The sequence below is a fragment of the Chiloscyllium punctatum genome, chromosome 19 (genome assembly GCF_047496795.1).
Source record: "Chiloscyllium punctatum isolate Juve2018m chromosome 19, sChiPun1.3, whole genome shotgun sequence".
NCBI classification, from domain to species: Eukaryota; Metazoa; Chordata; class Chondrichthyes; order Orectolobiformes; family Hemiscylliidae; genus Chiloscyllium; species Chiloscyllium punctatum.
Window position 1 is genome coordinate 51,139,660 of NC_092757.1, and position 19,292 is coordinate 51,158,951.

The 19,292-nt window shown below is 40.2% G+C and overlaps 1 protein-coding gene across 4 annotated transcripts in view; it reads left to right on the plus strand.

Annotated features, from left to right (window-relative positions):
• Nucleotides 1-19,292, plus strand: part of LOC140491336 (rhomboid domain-containing protein 2-like) — a 61,300-nt gene that overhangs the window by 17,120 nt on the left and 24,888 nt on the right. The window contains exon 4 of one of the 4 annotated variants that reach the window (XM_072589371.1): nucleotides 1,473-1,700. The exons of the other annotated variants lie outside the window; for them this stretch is intronic. Coding sequence (XP_072445472.1) covers nucleotides 1,473-1,494 — 22 coding nt within the window. The 3' untranslated portion in view covers nucleotides 1,495-1,700. Of the gene's footprint in view, nucleotides 1-1,472; nucleotides 1,701-19,292 lie in introns of those variants that run through there. 4 annotated transcript variants of the gene reach the window in all.

The window sequence follows — 19,292 nt, forward strand, 5'->3', positions numbered from 1 at the left end:
GGGGGGGAAGGTACGGGGCAGCAGAGTTGCCAGCAAGGACTTTTAAAATGACCCCACAACTCCCATGCTTCCTTGATGCCAGGTCCTTCAATCAGACACTGAATACCTTTGAATGAAGAATCCTCCAAGCGGTTCCCTACGCACAGCTGGATTAATGCCAGCAGTGGCATTAAGGGAGCATTGATTGTCCACAGCCATGTTGCCACAGGCATCCCCCACAAACCGTCCTCCCACTCCATCAAAACCGCACAAGATTCTGCCCCATTTGTTTTCGAGTGTGTGGAGTCCTCAAAGTACGAACTTAATATTGATCAGCCAAATAAGGTGTTTAAAATAACTGCACTCATTCACACCTAATATGTGCATTTGCTATATTGTTGTTTTAACCAGAATATTGTGGTGTTCCTTTATAGTTGGTATTTGCTCTCCTTATCTGTCATTGCAGCAGATTAAACGATTATCATGGTTTGTGGTGTCAAGGGAGAATTACACTCTGTATTTGAAAATGAAGTATGAATATGCTGTACAGTGCTTGTTATCATATTTCACAGCGGGGTCTAGTCACTGACATTTGAAACTCCTTTTTTTAAAATGGAGTTTCTTGGTGTTGAAAATGCTGGTGAATGAACATAGCACTACTAGAAACTTTACATTTAAGAGCAGAATCCATTCACCAAAGTACACAATTCCCAGAAGAATGATTAACAGACAGTTCCAAATTATTCTTTCAAATTGTGGTTTAAGTCAAACATTTTATGAAAGCCTGTGTTCTGATAGGAATGCATATCAATGGCAGCTTTACACTGGCAGTATGAATTCAGTGTCAACTATTTAACTTGCTAAATTTATCCTAAATTCAACTCCTTTTCTCCTGTTTAGATATCCACTAGTTGGAACTATAAGACTAAGGTCTAACAGAAGTACATTTGAAAGTGTGAACTTAAGGAGGAGACAGCTAGATTTCAGTCTCTTAGTACCAAGTAAACTGTACCAGTGTAAATATGGCTAGAATGTAGCTGACTGAACAGCCAGAAATCATCAAGGTGGGGGTTTAACTGGAATTCTGTTGCCATTAATTAGATGAGGTTGTTAAGTTTAAAACAGTATGATATTATGGCAGATTGAATAGCAGATGTTTGAAATGGAAGAAAGGTCTCACTAATTCATTACGAGTTGTAGTCCTGATAATGGGATAGATTTGAGAGCACCTACTGCTCACCCTAACAGTGGCACCTTAAATACCAATCCCAAATATTGCTTACATAACAAACAAAATTCTTCTGAAGAAAAGAATATGTTGGTAAAATGCCCAGTTTCAAGCTTGCTGCCTAAATTGTGTTTGCTATTTTAGATACTGATTGTATTTGAAGACTTCTGTGGGGCCCTTCTTCCATTGGGGGAGAACATTTACTCATTCTCTTCAAATGCATAGTTATTTCAAACCCTGCCTAACAGAAATATTTTGTTTTCAGGTGGTTTGCCAGGTGGGAGTGACTGTTGCATAAATTCAGGGAGAGGATTTCTCAGTAACCAATTTCATGTCCTTTTGACTCGGAACCCGATGCACTTTAAATAGCTGTCAACCATGTCAAATTTATACAGGCCAGATGATATCAGAGAAGCAAGGTGATGAGAACCAACTGTACAACATTCTCTCTACCAAGGAAAAATTAAAGAGTTCAACAATCTATACATAGTTTTTTTATAGTTATACATATACAGTTATATATTTATAGTTACATTTTTAGGCTAATTTTATAGGTCATAGAGGTATAGAGTCATATAGCACAGAAACAGACCCTTCAGTCCAATTTGTCCATGCTGACCAAATTCCCCAAACTAATTAGTCCCATCTGCCTGCATTTGGCCCATATCCCTCCAACCTTTCCTATTTATGTACGTCTCCAAATGTTTTTTAAATGTTGTAACTGTGCCTGCATCTACCACTTCCTCTGACAGTCCATTCCACATATGAACTACCTTCTGTGTGAACAAGTTCCCCCTCAGCTCCCTTTTAAACCTTTTTCCTCTCACCTTAAAACTATGCCCCCTAGTTTTAAACTTTCTCACCCGAGGGAAAAGAGCTTTGCTATTCACCTTATCTGTGCTCCTCATGATTCTATAAACCTTTGTAAAGTCAGTCGTCAATACTCCAGTGAGAAAACGTTCCTGCCTCTCCAGCCTCTCCTTCAAACTCAGCAAATCCTGCACATCTTTTTTGCACTACCCCATATTGTGCTTCCTGCCCAGTAGTGTCCATTTCTTCAGTCTTTGTAAGTTCTTATAACTAATATGTACTTTTTTCTTCTTTCTGTTGTGTAAGGTTCCAATCAGCACTCATTCTCTCCTTCAGTTTTCTACTGTTTTGCATTTATCCTCTTTTGCTCACTCTCTTTGTCCTCCCTTTTTTTCTTTTTACTCTCTTCCTAGACTCATGAAAAAGATCAAGGATTCACCAAATGAGAATTAAATGTGTAAATTCATACTGGTAAAATAGACAGTGCTACCAGGCAAGTGCATTACCATTTTAGTAACACATTATCAATATAAACACTGAATCTTATGAGGAGGAATCAAAATTGAATCTGTAATTGAACGTGCTAGGTAGTGTTTAAAGTTCACAAGTTTAGGTCAGGAAGTGTTTCAACTGCAGTTCAAGTATTAACATCTGTTAGCATCATTCTAGCATATCTATGGAAGGACAGAGCACAGCAGTTAGTTGAGTTCTTCTTGTTAATGTTAGAACGTCCATCTTAGCACACCATAGAGCGGGAGAATCGGCATTAGTGAAATCATTGGATTTTCTAATAGGAATCAGAAAGTAAGAATAAATGGGTCTTTTGGGGTTGGAATATCATTATCATGTTGCTTTGATCCTTGCTCTATTCAATTAGGCTCGTGTCATAAGAATGAGAACAGGAAGTCTTGCACTATATAGCACTTTTCACAGCCTCAAGGCCTTTGCAGACCATGAAGTCATGGACTTGGTGGCAGACAGTGACAGAACAACATTGGTAGAGGGCTGAGTTACACCTCTGCTCTCTTGCCTTGGTAAGGGATCCATGCTGGGGCCTCAACTATTTCTACTCTATATTAATGGCTTAGATAAATGGCCAAAATATATGCTAGCTAAATCTGATGATGAGTCCGAGATAGCTGGATAGTTATCAAGGTGAGGTAGGGATTCTGCAAAGGGATGTAGATAGGTTAAGTGAAAAATTGCCAAAAGCAGTACAATGTGATAATTCTGAGCTCATCTGCTTGGCAGCAAGAATAGAAAAGCTGTTTCCTATTTAAATAGTAGTTACAGAACTGGTAGTACAGAGAGATCTGGGTGTCTTGGTTCATGAATCACAAAAAGGAAGCCCATCAAGTGATTGGGAAGGCAAATGAAATACAAAAGTTGAAGTTTGACTGCAACTGTATAGAGCCTTTGTGAGACCACGTGGAGTATTGTATGCAATTTTGGTCTCCTTATTTAAGAAAATATCTAATTGAGTTAGGAGTAGTTCAGAGAATGACTTAACTGATTCCTGGGGTGAAAGGTTCATCTTGTGAAGAAAGTTTTATCTACTGAAATTTAGAAGAATGAGAGGTGATATTACTGGAGCTTACAGAGACTAGAGTCAGGGAACATAGTTTATGAATCAGGGGTCCACCTCTTAAGATGGAGGTGAGGAGAAACTTCTGCCTTAAAGGGTTGTGAGTCTGTGGAATTTTGTTCCAGTGGGTCATTGCATTTACTCAAGGCTGAATTGCCATGATTGAATGGCAGAGCGGACTCAATGGGCTGAATAGCCTAATTTCTGCTCCTGTATCTTATGTTATATGAATTAGATTTTTGATAGATAAGGTAGCCAGAGGTTATGTGGGCAGATGGGAAAGTGAAGTTGAGACCATAACTCGATCAACTATGAAATGATGAAACACATTCGAATAGTTTACTCAACAGCATTCATGATTCCTCACATATTGAAGTAGCCACATGCAGCAAGACCTAGACAACCTTTAGACTTAGGCCTGACAAGTGGCAAGTAACATTCCTAAGTGTTATGTACAAATGCCAGACTTTGACCCTCTCTCACAAGAGAAAATTCAACCCCCATGACATACAATGGTATTAGCAGGTTTTGAAAAGATTTGTAGCTCAGGTTGATGTTCTGGATGTAGGTTTGCTCGCTGAGCTGAAAGGTTCGTTTCACATGTTTTGTCACCAGACTAGGTAAAGTCATCAGTGAGCCTCCAGATGAAGCACTGGTGGTGTGGCCCCCTTTCTAATTGTGTGTTTGGGTTTCCTTGGATTAGTGATGTCATTTCCTGTAGTGACATCTTTCTTGTGATGTCATTTCCTGTTCTTTTTCTCAGGGAATTGCAAATGGGATCCAAGTCAATGTGTTTGTTGATAGAGTTGCGGTTGGGAACTGAGATGTAAAAACTGGGTTTTTAAAATGATGTGTAAGTTCATCATTACAGCTGAACCGCCTCATTATGTTGATGTTACCTAATATGGTGATGAAACGTCTGTAAACAAACCTTCCAGCTCAGCGAGCAAATCTACATCCATACAATGGTATTGCCATAACTGAATCCCCTGTGGCGATTGCAATTGAGTAGAAATGAGCTAGAGCTGAAAATGTGTTGCTGGAAAAGCGCAGCAGGTGAGGCAGCATCCAAGGAACAGGAGAATCGACGTTTCGGGCATAAGCCCTTCTTCAGGAATGAGGAAAGTGCCACGTTTTCAGCTCTGATCTCCAGCATCTGCAGTCCTCACTTTCTCCTAGAAATGAGCTAGGCCAGCCAAATTATTACTGTGACTGCAAGGACAGTTCAAAGGCTGGTAATTCTGTAGCTGGTAATTCTGTAGCGAGTAATTCAGCCTATCCACCATCCCTAGTGCACAAGTAAGAAGTCTGATTGAGTACACTCCATTTGCCTGGATGAGTTTAGCTCCAACAAAGTCCACAAAGCTTGACACCATCCAGAACAAAGCAGCCTGTTTGAATGACACCCCATCTAATACCTTCAATATTCATTCCCTGTGCCACCAACATACAGTGGCAGCAGTATGTGGCTCCATAAGCCACATTGCAACAACTCACCAAGATGTTTCCTAGCTCATGACCTCCACCACCTAGAAGGACAAGGACATCAGACAGATGGGAATCCGACCATTTGCAACAGCACTGCCAGTGTTCCTACAACATATGGACTGCAATGATTCATTAAGACAATTTACTCAAGGGCAATTAGAGATGGGCTTTAAGTCCTGGTCCAGCCTGTGACACTCACCCCATAAATGAATAGTAGAAGAAGGGACACAGATAAGTGATTAAATTAGAAGCTGAAATATCAGAAAATTTAAAAATATAGTTTTTAACCTTTACCATTGAGAAATTTGACATCCACAAATGTCTTTTTCAGAGATAATGAGGTGGTTCAGCTGTAATTATGTACTTACACATTTTAAAAACCCAGTTACATGTCAGTCCCAAGATGATGTTTTTTTGAAGAGTTTTAATTGTCTTACTAATGGTGTACAATGACAATTTCTTGTCAGTGCTCTCATGACCACTTGTTTGCAGTCTGTACGGACCTCAATAGCACAACTATGGAGAAAAGTGGAATCTCTGAGAACTAGTTCTGGATTTCTGCTTTAATTGTAGATGTAGAAATTGCCATCAATTTTGAAGGAGTGCTGATGGCAAATGAGGATGGATTTTGTGCCAGTAATGGTTTAAAAAAAACAAGCTTGTGAGCTACCAAATGACTTTTTAAAAAAAAAATTAATTGATTCACTTAATGTTTCAATCTGTTAATCTTGATTTTAACTACATATTTAATTGATACACTTACAGCATCTACCTCAATCCAGATGGTTTTATTCAAAGCCAACTAAGTATTAAAACACTGTTTTCTTAATTCTTATCATTGGCCATTCTTTATAGTTTCATGGTTTGTACTTTGAGAAATATTTCTTTAAATTACATTTTGCTTCTGCAACATCTTAATATTTTAAGAATATTCTTTAATGTCAGATGCCGAAGAGCAATATTCATTAATAAGTCTCGACTGCCCAATCAAATTTTGGTTGAGCAATTCCAAATTAATTCAGTTCTGTCCAGTCTTGTTAAACGAATGCACTTTATCTATATCTAGCAGCACCTTCTCACTGACTACTGCTCATCATTAGGCATGTATGTCTCCTAATTCAGTTATGTGCTGAATTTCCCAAAACAGCTCTGACACCATCTTCTGCGAAAGGTCACTAATTCCAAGAGTTAATATGATTATATCCGTTATTCTGCAGTGCCATTCCTCAGTATGCTTGTAACAATAGCATTTTCAAGAAATGAATCCAGCCATAAAGACCTCCTGCCTTGAAAGTGCTACAGTATTGGAATTCTTACCAGACAGCTAGAACGCGATTACTACTGTTAATCAATCTTACCAACAAGCAAGGTTCAAAGATTAAGATAGTTTGAACTAAATAGTATTGCAATCGGATCAAATGTACCCAAAGTCTAGTGCCATTGGGAACCCACATAGTTTCCAATTTTAACCATGCCACTGGGTTAGGTCCCAATCAAAGGCAAGTAGGCTCCCATAAAGGAATAAATAAACAAAGGGAGCGCATTTTGGCCACTGTGGCAAACAGTTTCTGCATAACTAAACAATCAATAATTGGTATAGTGTAGGTGTCTGATTTAATAGAAAGTATGACTTTCATACAAATCCTATGTTCAGTGTGGTTTGGGCTTTGTTTCTTTTAGATCTAATGTTTTCATCTGCTTTGAAGCCGATGTTTGGTTGTTTTATTGTATCAACTGTCTTACTCTCTCATGCTCAGTTGCATTTTTTTGATCTTTTTCCAGTTCCTCACTAATGAACACCTAGGACATTAATCATTTAAGCAGCTGTCGAGTTGTGACTTTTCATTTCAAAATCTATTTGCGTAAAGTGACTTCTGAGATGGCATTGAATTACAGAGCGTATTCCCACGTAAAATGCTTGAAACAATAGGATGATCTTACAAAACCACAAAACATCTATTAATACATTTATAATATTTATTTACAATCAATACGGCTATCAACTTAAGGAAATTTTCACCATGAACTTTTTTTGAAGATCAGCTGAGGAATTTTGATAATTGTCGAGATAAGTAAGAACTATTGCATCTGTGGAGGAGGTGAAGCTGCAGTAGTATCAGGGAGATGCACATCACCTATTAATTTTTTAGATTAGATTAGATTAGATTACTTACAGTGTGGAAACAGGCCCTTCAGCCCAACAATTTGATTCATAATTGCTAGATTACTCCTGAGACACCGCTGTAACAGTAATCAGTTTCCTAACAATCTGCCTCAACAACTTATAATGCTAAAAACAGCAAAATAATCTCTGGGATAACATTCTTTGTTTATATTTTGGTGCTATTTTGTAGAGCATACATCCAGATATATATAGTGAGCAATTGAAATTGAAGTATTTGAAGTGATCTTTCAGAAAACTATACCTGCATCCAAGCTTTAACTGGATCTATTCATTTGAATTCCCATTGTGATATATGATAACATTGTATTGGTTTCCTAATTTTGTACCTGCATACTAACCTCTTATACTTTGTTCACTTTTTATTTCTTTAGATGTTTGTGGAAATTCTTCCCCTCTGATTTTATATTTCTGTCTGGTTTTCTCTGGTAATTTTAATTTTTCCCTCTTAATATTTTAGTCATTTCTTTGCAAGGTGCTGTCAAAGGAATCTCGAAGAGTTCATGCAATGCATCTTATGTGTGTATGATGAGGAGGTACCAGTGTTGGACTTTACCTAGCTACCTGACGAAGGAGCAGCGCTCCGAAAGCTAGTACTTCCAAATAAACTTGTTGGACTATAACCTGGTGTTGTGTGATTTTTAACTTTGTCCAACCCAGTCCAACTCTGACACCTCCTCTTATGTATGTAGACGCTCTGTCAGTGTATTCTGCCTATTTTCTGACCTGCCACCAGTCTTTACACAATCTTTTGCTTTTTCTTTTAGATTGATACTATATTTAACAATTCTAGTTAATTATGGATATTGGTCCATCTCTTGGAGTTTCTCTTTACTTCGGAATGTATTAACCTATCTATTATTTGCAAATTCATATTAGATAACCTCTGCTTGCAAGCCACCACAATCCACTTTTTAAATTTAAAAACTTAGTCTCATACCCACTCCTCTCTTCCTCAACGATAAAATTCAGTCATTTGGTTGCAGTTATGCAGTGGCACCTTCAGTATGAGATCATGCCTCATTATACAAAGCTACATCTAGTATAGCCTGCTCTCAGGAGCTCCAGAACATGCTGTTCTAGAAACCTATCCTGAAAAGATTCACCAAGTTATCTTTGCTCACGAGATCCATCGTACTCCTATCATCAAAATCTGTAACCAGGTTTTTCAAACAATATTTCCTGTTTATATATCTTCAGTTAATCATTGGATGATTTTCTAATTGCCCTGTTACCTGATCCCTAATGATAGATTCTAGGTTAGTAGATTAACTCGCCTACAGTTACTTGATTTTTCTCTTCCTCCTGTCATAGGCTTGCTACTTTCTAAATCTTGAAAACTATTCCAGAATTTATGGAATTTTGGAAGATAAAAACCAATGCACTCACTATCTTTGGAACTATGTCTTTTAAAATCCTTAAGGCAAAGGAATTTGTTGCTGCTTAGTTCCATTTGTTTGCTCAGACGTAGCTCTCATACTGAATTTCTTACAGTTCCTAATGCTCATTAATACCTTTGATACCAATTATTTGTGGAATGTTACTTGTGTCTTCCACCTAAATATGGTTGCAAAGTGCTTTTTTAATATCTTGTTATTCGCCATTAGAATTTAATTTTCCTAGCTTCTAATGGGCTTGCATTGCTTCCACCAATCTCTTTTTATATTTAATTATTTCATGGTGTGTGGAGTTATCTGGCAAACTCAAACATTGTGCTTCCTAACTGGTGTTAGTGGTGGGGTGTGTGTGTGTGTTGGGGGGGGGGGGGGGGGGGGGGGGGAAGAGTTCCAGGACCTTTTTTACCCAGTAAGAGTGAAGAAACGACAATATAATTCCAAGCCAGGGTGGTGTGTAGCTTGGAGGAGAATCTGTAGCCAATCTGTCTACAATCTTGCACTTTTAGATGATAGAGCTCAAGGATTGGGAAGCTGCTTCAAAGGAGCATGGAAGATTTGTTGCAATGCACCTTCGTATGTAGACACTTGTCACTGTATATCTGTGGTGGAGGGAATGAATGTTTGGTCGGTGAATGGTGTACCTATCAGATAGGCTGCTTTGTCTGGATGGTGTTGAGCTTCTTTGAGTGTTGCTGGAGATGCAGACATGCAGGCAAATGTGCAGGCTGTGGGAATCTAGGTGAGTGATTCACCTCAGAATTTCCAGCTTTTGACCTGCTCCTGTAGGCACGATACTCTGTGTGTGTGTGTGGGCAGGGGGTGCTGTTCCAGTTCCATGTCCGGTCAGTGGTAGCCCCAGCACGTTGACGGTAATGGTATTGAATGTTGAGAATAGATGATTAGGTTTCCTTGTTGGAGATGTTCATTGCATGACACAAATGTTATTTACCACTTATCAGCCCACATTTTGATGTTGTCCAGGTGTTGCTGTGCATTGGCAGGCCATACTTTAGTATAGAGTTGTGAATTGTGCTGAAAATCGTGCAATCATCAACAAACACTCTCACTTCTGACATCATTATCAGGATACTCTGAGGAGCTCCAGGAACACAGACTGTGATATCCGGCCAAAACAGATATGATTCTAAACAGTAGGACAGTTTTCCCATGATTCCTGTTGATTTCAGATTTGCCAGGGTACCATGATGGTGTAATCAGTCAATGCTCTTGATGCCAAGGCTGTCACTTCCACTTCTCCCTTTGAATTTTCTAGTTATGGCCATGTTTGGACCAAGACTCCATGTTTGGCAGAACCCAAACTAAGAGCAGACTGTAGACTTGAGGTTAGACTCCCTACAGTGTGAAAACAGGCCCTTCGGCCCAACAAGTCCACACTGACCCTCCAAAGAGTAACCCACTCAGACCCATTTCCCTCTGACTAATGCACCTAACACTATGGGCAATTTAGCATGGCCAATTCACCTAACCTGCACATCTTTGGATCATGGGAGGAAACCAGAGCACCCGGAGAAAACCCATGCAGACATGGGAAGAATGTGCAAACTCCACACAGACAGTCATCCAAGGCTGGAGTTGAACCTGGATCCCTGGTGCTGTGAGGCAGCAGTGCTAACCACTGAGCCACCGTGCTGTGCCAACTCACTTTCACTTTGTCCTTTTCCCAAATTTTCTCCTTCATATTTATCTGCATTGATGCCACTGTCTAGCTGCATACTCATTTTAACTTATTATCCTATTCTCTTCTTTTTTGTTTTTATAGTATGTTGTGTCTCTAAATTGGTATTGTCTGCATTATTCAAACACATTCCTCAGGCTTGTGTACTAATTGCATAAACGGAAAATAAATGCATAACACAGAGGCCTGCAACAATACTGCAAATGATACGAAGATAGGTGGAGTTGTGGACAATGAGGAGGGCATTTGTCGTTTGCAAAGGGACTTGGATATGTTGCAGAGCTGGGCTGAGGAGTGGCAGATGGAGTTCAACCCTGTCAAGTGTGAGGTTGTCCATTTTGGAAGAACAAATAAGAATGCGGAATACAGGGTTAATGGTAGGGTTCTTAGTCAGGTGGAGGAACAGAGGGATCTTGGGGTCTATGTACATAGATCTTTGAAAGTTGCCACTCAGGTGGATAGAGTTTGTAAGAAGGCCTATGGTGTATTATCGTTCATTAGCAGAGGGATTGAATTCAAGAGTTGTGAAGTGATGTTGCAGCTGTACAGGACTTTGGTTAGGCCACATTTGGAGTACTGTGTGCAGTTCTGGTCGCCTCACTTTAGGAAAGATGTGGAAGCTTTGGAGAGGGTGCAGAGAAGATTTACCAGGATGTTGCCTGGAATGGAGAATAGGTCGTACGAGGATAGGTTGAGAGTTCTCGGCCCTTTCTCATTGGAACAGCAAAGGATGAGGGGTGACTTGATAGAGGTTTATAAGTTGATCGGAGGAATAGATAGAGTAGACAGTCAGGGTACAACAGAGTGTTACAAGGGGACATAAATTTAAGGTGAAGGGTGGAAGGTATAGCGGAGATGTCGGGTGGGTTCTTTACCCAGAGAGTGGTGGGGGCATGGAATGCGCTGCCCGTGGGAGTGGTCGAGTCAGAATCATTGGCGACCTTTAAGCGGCATTTGGATAGGTACATGGATGGGTGCTTAATCTAGGATAGAGGTTCGGCACAACATCGTGGGCCGAAGGGCCTGTTCTATGCTGTATTGTTCTATGTTCTATGTTCTAATACAGATCCACCAACTGAAAAATCTATACTTCATTTTCCTTTCAGTTTTCATTAGCTCTCTCTCTACATTCAGTTACCTTCTCTTTAATGCCCTGCTTTTTTGAAGCACTTTATGTAGTGGTGGTTCTGTCCATGTTGCAGTTGAAGGAGTGGGGTTTGAGAGCGGAGGTGTGGGAAGTGGATGAGATACACTGAAGGCCATCATCAAACACATGGGAGGGGAAATTGCGGTCTTTAAAGAAGGGTAAGCCATCTGGTGTGTTCTGTGGTGGAACTGGTCCTCTTGGGAGCAGATGCGGCCAAGGCGGAGGAATTGGGAATAAGGGATAGCATTTTTACAGGAGGCAGGGTGGGAGGAGGTGTAGTCTAGGTAGCTGTGGGAGTAGGTGGGTTTGTAGAAGATGTCAGTGTTGAGTCGGTCACCGGTGATGGAGTTGGAGAGGTCCAGGAAGGGGAAGGAGGTGTCTGAGATGGTCCAGGTGAACTTAAGGTTGGGATGGAATGTGTTGGTAAACTGTTGATGAACTGTTCAACTTCCTTGTGGGAGCACGAGATGGTCCAGATACAATCATCAATGTAGCGGAGGAAGAGGTGAGGAACGGTGCCGGTGTGACTGCAGAAGATTCGCCTCAGGACCCTCCAACCCCACAATATCAATGTAGATTTCACCAGTTTCTCATTACCCTCCCCTTCACCTTATCACAGTTCCAACCTTCCAGCTCTGCACCGCCCTTATGACCTGTCCTACTGTCCATCTTCCTTCCCATCTATCCGCTCCACCCTCCTCTGTGACCTAACACCATCAACCCCACTTCCATATACCTATTGCACTCTCAGCTACATTATTCCCCAGCCCCACCCCCTCCCATTTATCTCTCCACCCCCTTAGCTCACAGCCCCATTCCTATTGAAGGGCTTTTGCCCAAAATGTCAATTCTCCTGCTTCTTGGAGGCTGCCTGACCTGCTATGCTCTTCCAGCACCATACTTTCAATCCTAGTCTCCAGCATCTGTAGTCCTCTGTTTTGCCTTGTATCGTTTGTAGTCGAACTAAAAATGGCTTAGTACAAGAATGGTTCCCATAGAGAAATTTTACATTTAATATATTGTGTAGAACTCTCATCAATTTAGTTCGGCTTTTGAAAGCCAAATTAAGCAGAACTATCAAAGAAGTAGACTGAGGGGTGACCTTATGAAGGTTTACAAAATTATGAGGGACATGGATAGGATAAATAGACAAAGTCTTTTCCCTGGGGTCAGGGAGTCCAGAACCTGAGGGCATAGGTTTAGGGTCAGAGGGGAAAGATATAAAAGAGACCTAAGGGGCAACTTTTTCACATAAGGGGTGGTATGTGTATGGAATGAGCTGCCAGAGGAAGTGGTGGAGGTTAGTACAATTGCAACATTTTAAAAGGCGTCTGAATGGGTATATGAATAGGAAGGGGTTGGAGGGATAGGGGCCAAATGCTGGCAAATGGGACTAGATTGCATTGGGATATCTGGTCGGCATGGACAGGTTGGACCGAAGGGTCTGTTTCCATGCTGTACATCTCTATGACTCTATAAGTGACTTACTATAACAGTGAGAAAGTTCTTGAAAATTTCCTTCTGTAAAAGTACCGAAGAATTATGTAAAGTATTTTTAAGCAACCCGTTTGGACATGTTATGACACACCTCGATATCAGGTGGAATGTGAACCTGGATTGTCTGGCTCTAATAGATTATCAACTATAGTCTTTTTGGAGAAGGATAAATGAGCTGGCAGTCCAGCTGAAGTCAGTTTCAGAAAAGTGTTGTTTTTTTTTTCATTGCTAGTTTTTCACTGTATTCTGCATTCTCTGCTTGAACATTGAAATGCTGTGGAGATGTACACCATCCATTTTGATGAGACATAAATAATGAGGAGATACAAAATTAGAGCTAGAATAGTTAGGAGACAAGTCAAGCAATACCCTTTCTCACACAGGCTAGTAGAAATCTGGAATTTTGTCTCTTCAGCCTTCCCTTCCTTGGAGATTCGGTGCTTTAAGGACAGAATTATAGATTTAATTTTGGATGGTATGTGTTAAGAGTTTATGGAGCTAAACCAAGTAAATGGAGTTGAGGTACAGATCTGACTGAATATGTCTGAGGCTGATATTGCTGTTGTGTTTCCCACTTGCTTAGTATGTAAATAATACTTTCTACAGATATAGTGACCATGAAAATCACAGGTTGGATTCTTGGTCTCGTAGCCAATTTCGACCTGGGTAGTGGTCTTGATGTGAAAGTTAACCTCAGCATTCCTGGGTCAGTGAGCAGTGCACCATTCCTGATTTGTTTATTCAGGTGAAACAGATTGATTAACATTTCTAGTCTCTGCTCATTTATGAAAATTGGTTACTTGGTTAAATTGCAAGAGATTTGTTGTCACTGCTTCTTTAGCTGTACTGCATTTAATAAAACAGGAGCAAAGATTGAGAAAATAAACCAATTTTCTGAGTTAGGCAGAAAAAAAAAACTGAAAGGCTTACAAAGGGTTTATTGCACTACTTTAGTACAAGCATTAGTTTCCACCTTTCCCCTCTATACATTTTCCCAGTTCAGAAGCCGAGAAACACTGCACAGGGGAAGGATATAATTGATGTGGATATTTTCAATCAATCTATTCAGAGATGTTTAGAGCAGATGGGAATTGAGCGCAGGCCTCCTGGTTCAGATACTGCTATTGTGCCAAAATAGCCCTTTCAAGCACTCAGCTCTTTTAAAATAATAAACCATCACCAAATCACCTGTTTTACATTAACAAAGCACAAGCACTATCATGTACTTCAAATGCTGCTTTTGAAGAGTTGAAACAAGTCTCTGCACCTGTTCCTTTTCATTTATTAACAGACACTATGCCTTGAAGTGGAAATTAGGAACCATTCTGTTCTGTTAATTTCAGGCAATATAGCTGGAAGCTTTTGTTCTGATGTCTGTAGCCATTATGAATGCTTGGCTGGGTTGCAAAATGTGATAATGGTTTCAGTCCAGCAGGTGGCCTTTTTAATCTAAAAATAACTGAAACATTTAAGGGACCATGATAACAAAATATGCCTTTGATTTGGTTTGTGTTTTTTTTTAAGTAGAGTTAAGGAAAATCCAAAGGGTAAATACAAATACATTAAGGACAAAGGGTAACTAGAGAGGGAATAGGGCCCCTCAAAGATCAGCAAGGCGGCCTTTGTGTGGAGCCGCAGGAGATGGGAGAGATACTAAATGAGTATTTTGCATCAGTGTTTACTGTGGAAAAGGACGTGGAAGATGTTGAATGTAGGGAAATAGATGGTGACATCTTGAAAAATGTTCATATTGCAGAGGAGGAAGTGCTGGATGTCTTGAAACATATAAAAGTGGATAAATCCCCAGGACCTGATCAGGAGTACTCTAGAACTCTGTGGGGAGCTAGGAAAGTAAAGTATTTGTATATCGATGGTCAAAGGTGAGATGCCAGAAGACTGGAGGTTGGCTAATGTGGTGCTATTGTTTGAGAAGTGTGGTAAGGACAAGCCAGGGAACTATAGACCAGTGAGCCTGACATCAGTGGTGGGCAAGTTGTTGGAGGGAATCCTGAGGGACAGGATGTACATGTATTTAGAAAGGCAAGGACTGATTTAGGGATAGTCAACATGGCTTTGTGCGTGGGAAATCATGTCACAAAAACTTGATTGAGTTTTTTGAAGAAGTAACAAAGAGCATTGATGAGGCCAGAGTGGTGGAACATGATCTATGTGGATTTCAGTGAGGCATTCGACAAGGTTCCCCATGGGAGACTGGTTAGCAAGGTTAGATCTCATGGAATACAGGGAGAACTAGCCATTTGGATATAGAACTGGCTTAAAGGTAGAAGACAGAGGGTGGTGGTGGAGTGTTGTTTTTCAGACTGGAGGCCTGTGAACAGTGGAGTACCACAAAGATCAGTGCTGGGTCCACTACGTTTCATCGTTTATATAAAATGATTTGGATGTGAGCATAAGAGGTACAGTTAGTAAGTTTGCTGATGACACCAAAATTGGAGGAGTAGTAAACAGCAAAGAAGGTAACCTCAGATTACAACAGGATCTTGATCAGATGGGTCAATGGGCTGAGGAGTGGCAGATGGATTTTAATATTGATAACTATGAGGTGTTGTACTGTGGGAAAGCAAATCTTAGCAGGACTTATACACTTAATGGTAAGGTCCTAGGGAGTGTTGCTGAACAAAGAGACCTTGGAGTGTAGGTTCATAGCTCCTTGAAAGTGCAGTTGCAGGTTGATAGAATAGTGAAGAAGGTATTTGGTATGCTTTCCTTTATTGGTCAGAGTATTGAGTACAGGAGTTGGGAGGTCATGTTGTGGCTGTACAGGACATTGGTTAGGACATTTTTGGAATATTGCGTGAAATTCAGGTCTCCTTCCTGTTGGAAGGATGTTGTGAAATTTGAAAGGGTTCAGAAAAAATTTACAAGGATGTTTCCAGGGTTGGAAGATTTAAGCTATAGGGAGAGGTTGAATAGGTTGGGGCTGTCTTCTGTGGAGTGTCAGAGGCTGAGGGGTGACTTTATAGAGGTTTATAAAATCGTGATGGAGCCGGGGATGGGTAAATTGACACGATCTTTTCCCTGGGGTGGAGGACTCCAGACCTAGAGGGCATAGATTTAGGGTGAGAGGGGAAATATATAAAAGAGACCCAAGGGGAAACTTTTTTTTTCACACACAGGGTGGTGCGTGTGGAATGGGCTGCCAGAGGAAGTGGTGGAGGCTGGTACAATTGCAATATTTAAAAGACATCTCGATGGGTAAATGCATAGGAAGGGTTTGGAGGGAAATGGGCCAAGTGCTGGAAGGTGGGACTAGGTTGGGTTGGGATATCTGGTCGGCATGGACGGGTTGGACCGAAGGGTCTGTTTCTGTGCTGTACGTCTCTATGACTCTAAATGATTAAAGGGCATCTGAAAGGTAACAGCTTTTGCACTAGAGTAGTTTATCCCCTTTGGTCAGTATTTATTCTGGTGTGTTTAGGATTTTGTTTGATTGTTAGGGGCTTAATTGTTTTACACGCTATCTGAAAATAATTCTCATTGTTATTACATGACTCTTGAGAACTGTACATAATGCGTTACTGAATAGGTTATGGAGATCTGAGGGGGCATGGAGCGACCTGGCAGTGGGTGTTGGGGTGAAGAGGCTTGAGTGTTTTGAGCAGGTATGGATTAGGTGAGGTTTAGGGGACTTTTAGATAACGTTTGTATCTGTGCTGCTGTGCTGGAGAATCGAGACGAACCTTGTAATTGGCCCACTTTCACACTCATAGTCCTTACTGTAGTGACTGTAATGAGGTCAGCCAGCTAGACCTCATACAATATGGCCAGGACAAAGAGAAGACTGCAGATGCTGGAGGTCAGAGTCAAATAGTGTGGCACTGGAAAAGCACAGCAGGTCAGGCAGCATCTGAGGAGCAGGAGAGTTGACGTTTCGGCATATGTTCTTCATAAGGAATGTGTCCCCAAGTGGGCCTGGTAATCTGGTCCAATCAGGGAGACCTAGCTGGCATAAAAGGGCAAAAGTCAGGGATATTGACCACTGAATTCCTCACTCATTGAGAAGCAGTGCTTTTGTCAAAGGCTATGCATTTGTAAATAAAGGGTAATTGGTGATGGGATGACAGATTCTGAAGGGTTATTTTCATTCGTAGCCTCCATCATGGTTCACAAATTACTCTGAACTCAAACTGTGCCAAAGGATGAAAAGTCCTAGGCAAAGTCACATATGGGTTGGAGTGCATTTCAGAAAGCTGAAAAGTGCACAGGTTGGGTTTCCCTGAGCCCAAAATAAAATCTAGCTAATATCTGTCACTACAATAAAGTGCTTTCATGAAGTTCCCAGTATCTGTTATCTCATGGGCTGTACAGTGACTTTCTCATCAAATTCTTTTCCATTTTCTACAGTGAGACTGTGATAACTTATCCTGAGTACATTCACATTGCATCCAAACATTCCTGTGTCTTCTCCTCTGGACACTATCCAATGTCATATGAAGCCATGCTACTAAGCAGTCTTTCTCACCAGCAAGGTCCCTGCCTTATGCAGCTGTAGTCCTTATGGCTCTCATAGAGGGAGAGGTCTAGAATTTTGCCCCAGATTTGATGAAGGGAAGGTGATATATTTCCAAGACAGAATATTGTTGTGACATAAAGCTGGTGGAGATCAGTGTGTTTTTCCCTAACTCTCCACATTGCTGACATTAAGACCTCAGTCCTCCCGAATTTCAATCACTATCTATACTAACTATATTCTTGTCAACATGAATAACTTTCACTTTGTTCAATAAACTCCTGTTCCCAAACTTCTTTGCTACTCCAGAACTACCCATAAAGTTCAGGATGACTGCAAGCTTATCACCACATATAGCCTCTTTTATCGCCATCTTCTAATAACTGGTGTGGATTTATTTTGTTTTCAATACTGAGATTAGCTTCACCTTCTATTATACACCATGGAATTCTCCCCTTACTCCAAAATATTCCAGCAGTTTTGCCAAACCATCTGATGTTTTTGAGGCTCAGCTTCATCTCTTCTAAGACAAACTGACCCACTCAACATCTTTTTTAACCTTGTGCTTGCAGATATCACCACCTGTTTCTCCCTAGTATGGTCCACGTTTTTCAACTACTTCATCATATCCTCTTCAAAAAGCCCATTCCAATCCTCTCCCCATTGACCCATTTTCCATGGTGTTAGTTTCAAACAACTTGACTTATAATGCCTGTAAATCTCTTAAAAATTACATGTTCCTCTATTTCCACAATACCCTCCAGTCTTTTAACATAGCTAGCAATCTCTGCTCTTTAACTAAATCACTCAACTCTCTCAGTGTTCTGCTCCACCATCAATGACCAGACCATCATCATCTGTGTCTCTAATACATCTGAATTTTCTCTCATCAACACTTTGTTTGGATCAATCTCTCTCATGTTCAAAATTAATGATGATGAAAATCTGAAACGAAGATGGAGAACACTGGTTAAATTCAAGCAACAATTGATGAGGGAACTTTAATCAGTTAAAGTTTTGAGCAAAAAGGTTATATGCCTGAAATGTCAAATGGTTTGTGTCCTCTAAATAGATGTTGCATGCTTGAATGTTGGTGTCCAGTGTCTTTATCTTTGCTACTCCTTAAAACTTACCAAATTGACCTTTCTATTCCTTACTCCAGTTGTTGCTTGGATCTGATTAGTTTTCCATACTGTGAAATGCTTGGGATATTTTGCTACGCCACATGTGTTCTTAATGGGTGAGCTGCAGCATTGTTGGTGGCTGTTAAATCTACCTAGCAACAGAAGAAACTTCAAGTGTAAAGCTTTTCAGAAAAACAGTTTTTGAAAGCAGTAATTTTAGTCAGTCATGTTTAGTTTCTTTTCTAAAAGTAGTTCTTTTCCACTTTACAATTAATGTACATTTAAATTTGATGGAAAAAGACCCATTTTGCCAATGCTTTTGGTTTTACTCACCAGGGTAATTCACAAGAAATACAAAGTAAAAGAAAAACATTTCTATTTTATGAGTGGAGAGTATTGATTAATTGGCAAGTGTACTTTAATTGACAGAGGCAGAACCATGGAGAATGCAGTAGTTAATGATAACTAACAGTTAACTGCAAAATTTTATTTACGTTGAGGAGTGACCAAAGAATGCCTATGACCTTTTAAAAATTGATTTTTGTATAGTATTAATGTGGAACTATCAGAATCTGCTTTACTCTGGAAGATGCATGAAGGACAGTCAATTATATTGTCTGAGGAGACTTTTCATTGGAATTAATTACTTTATCCATTTGTGGGGTATTGGTTTTAAGCATTTTTGTTG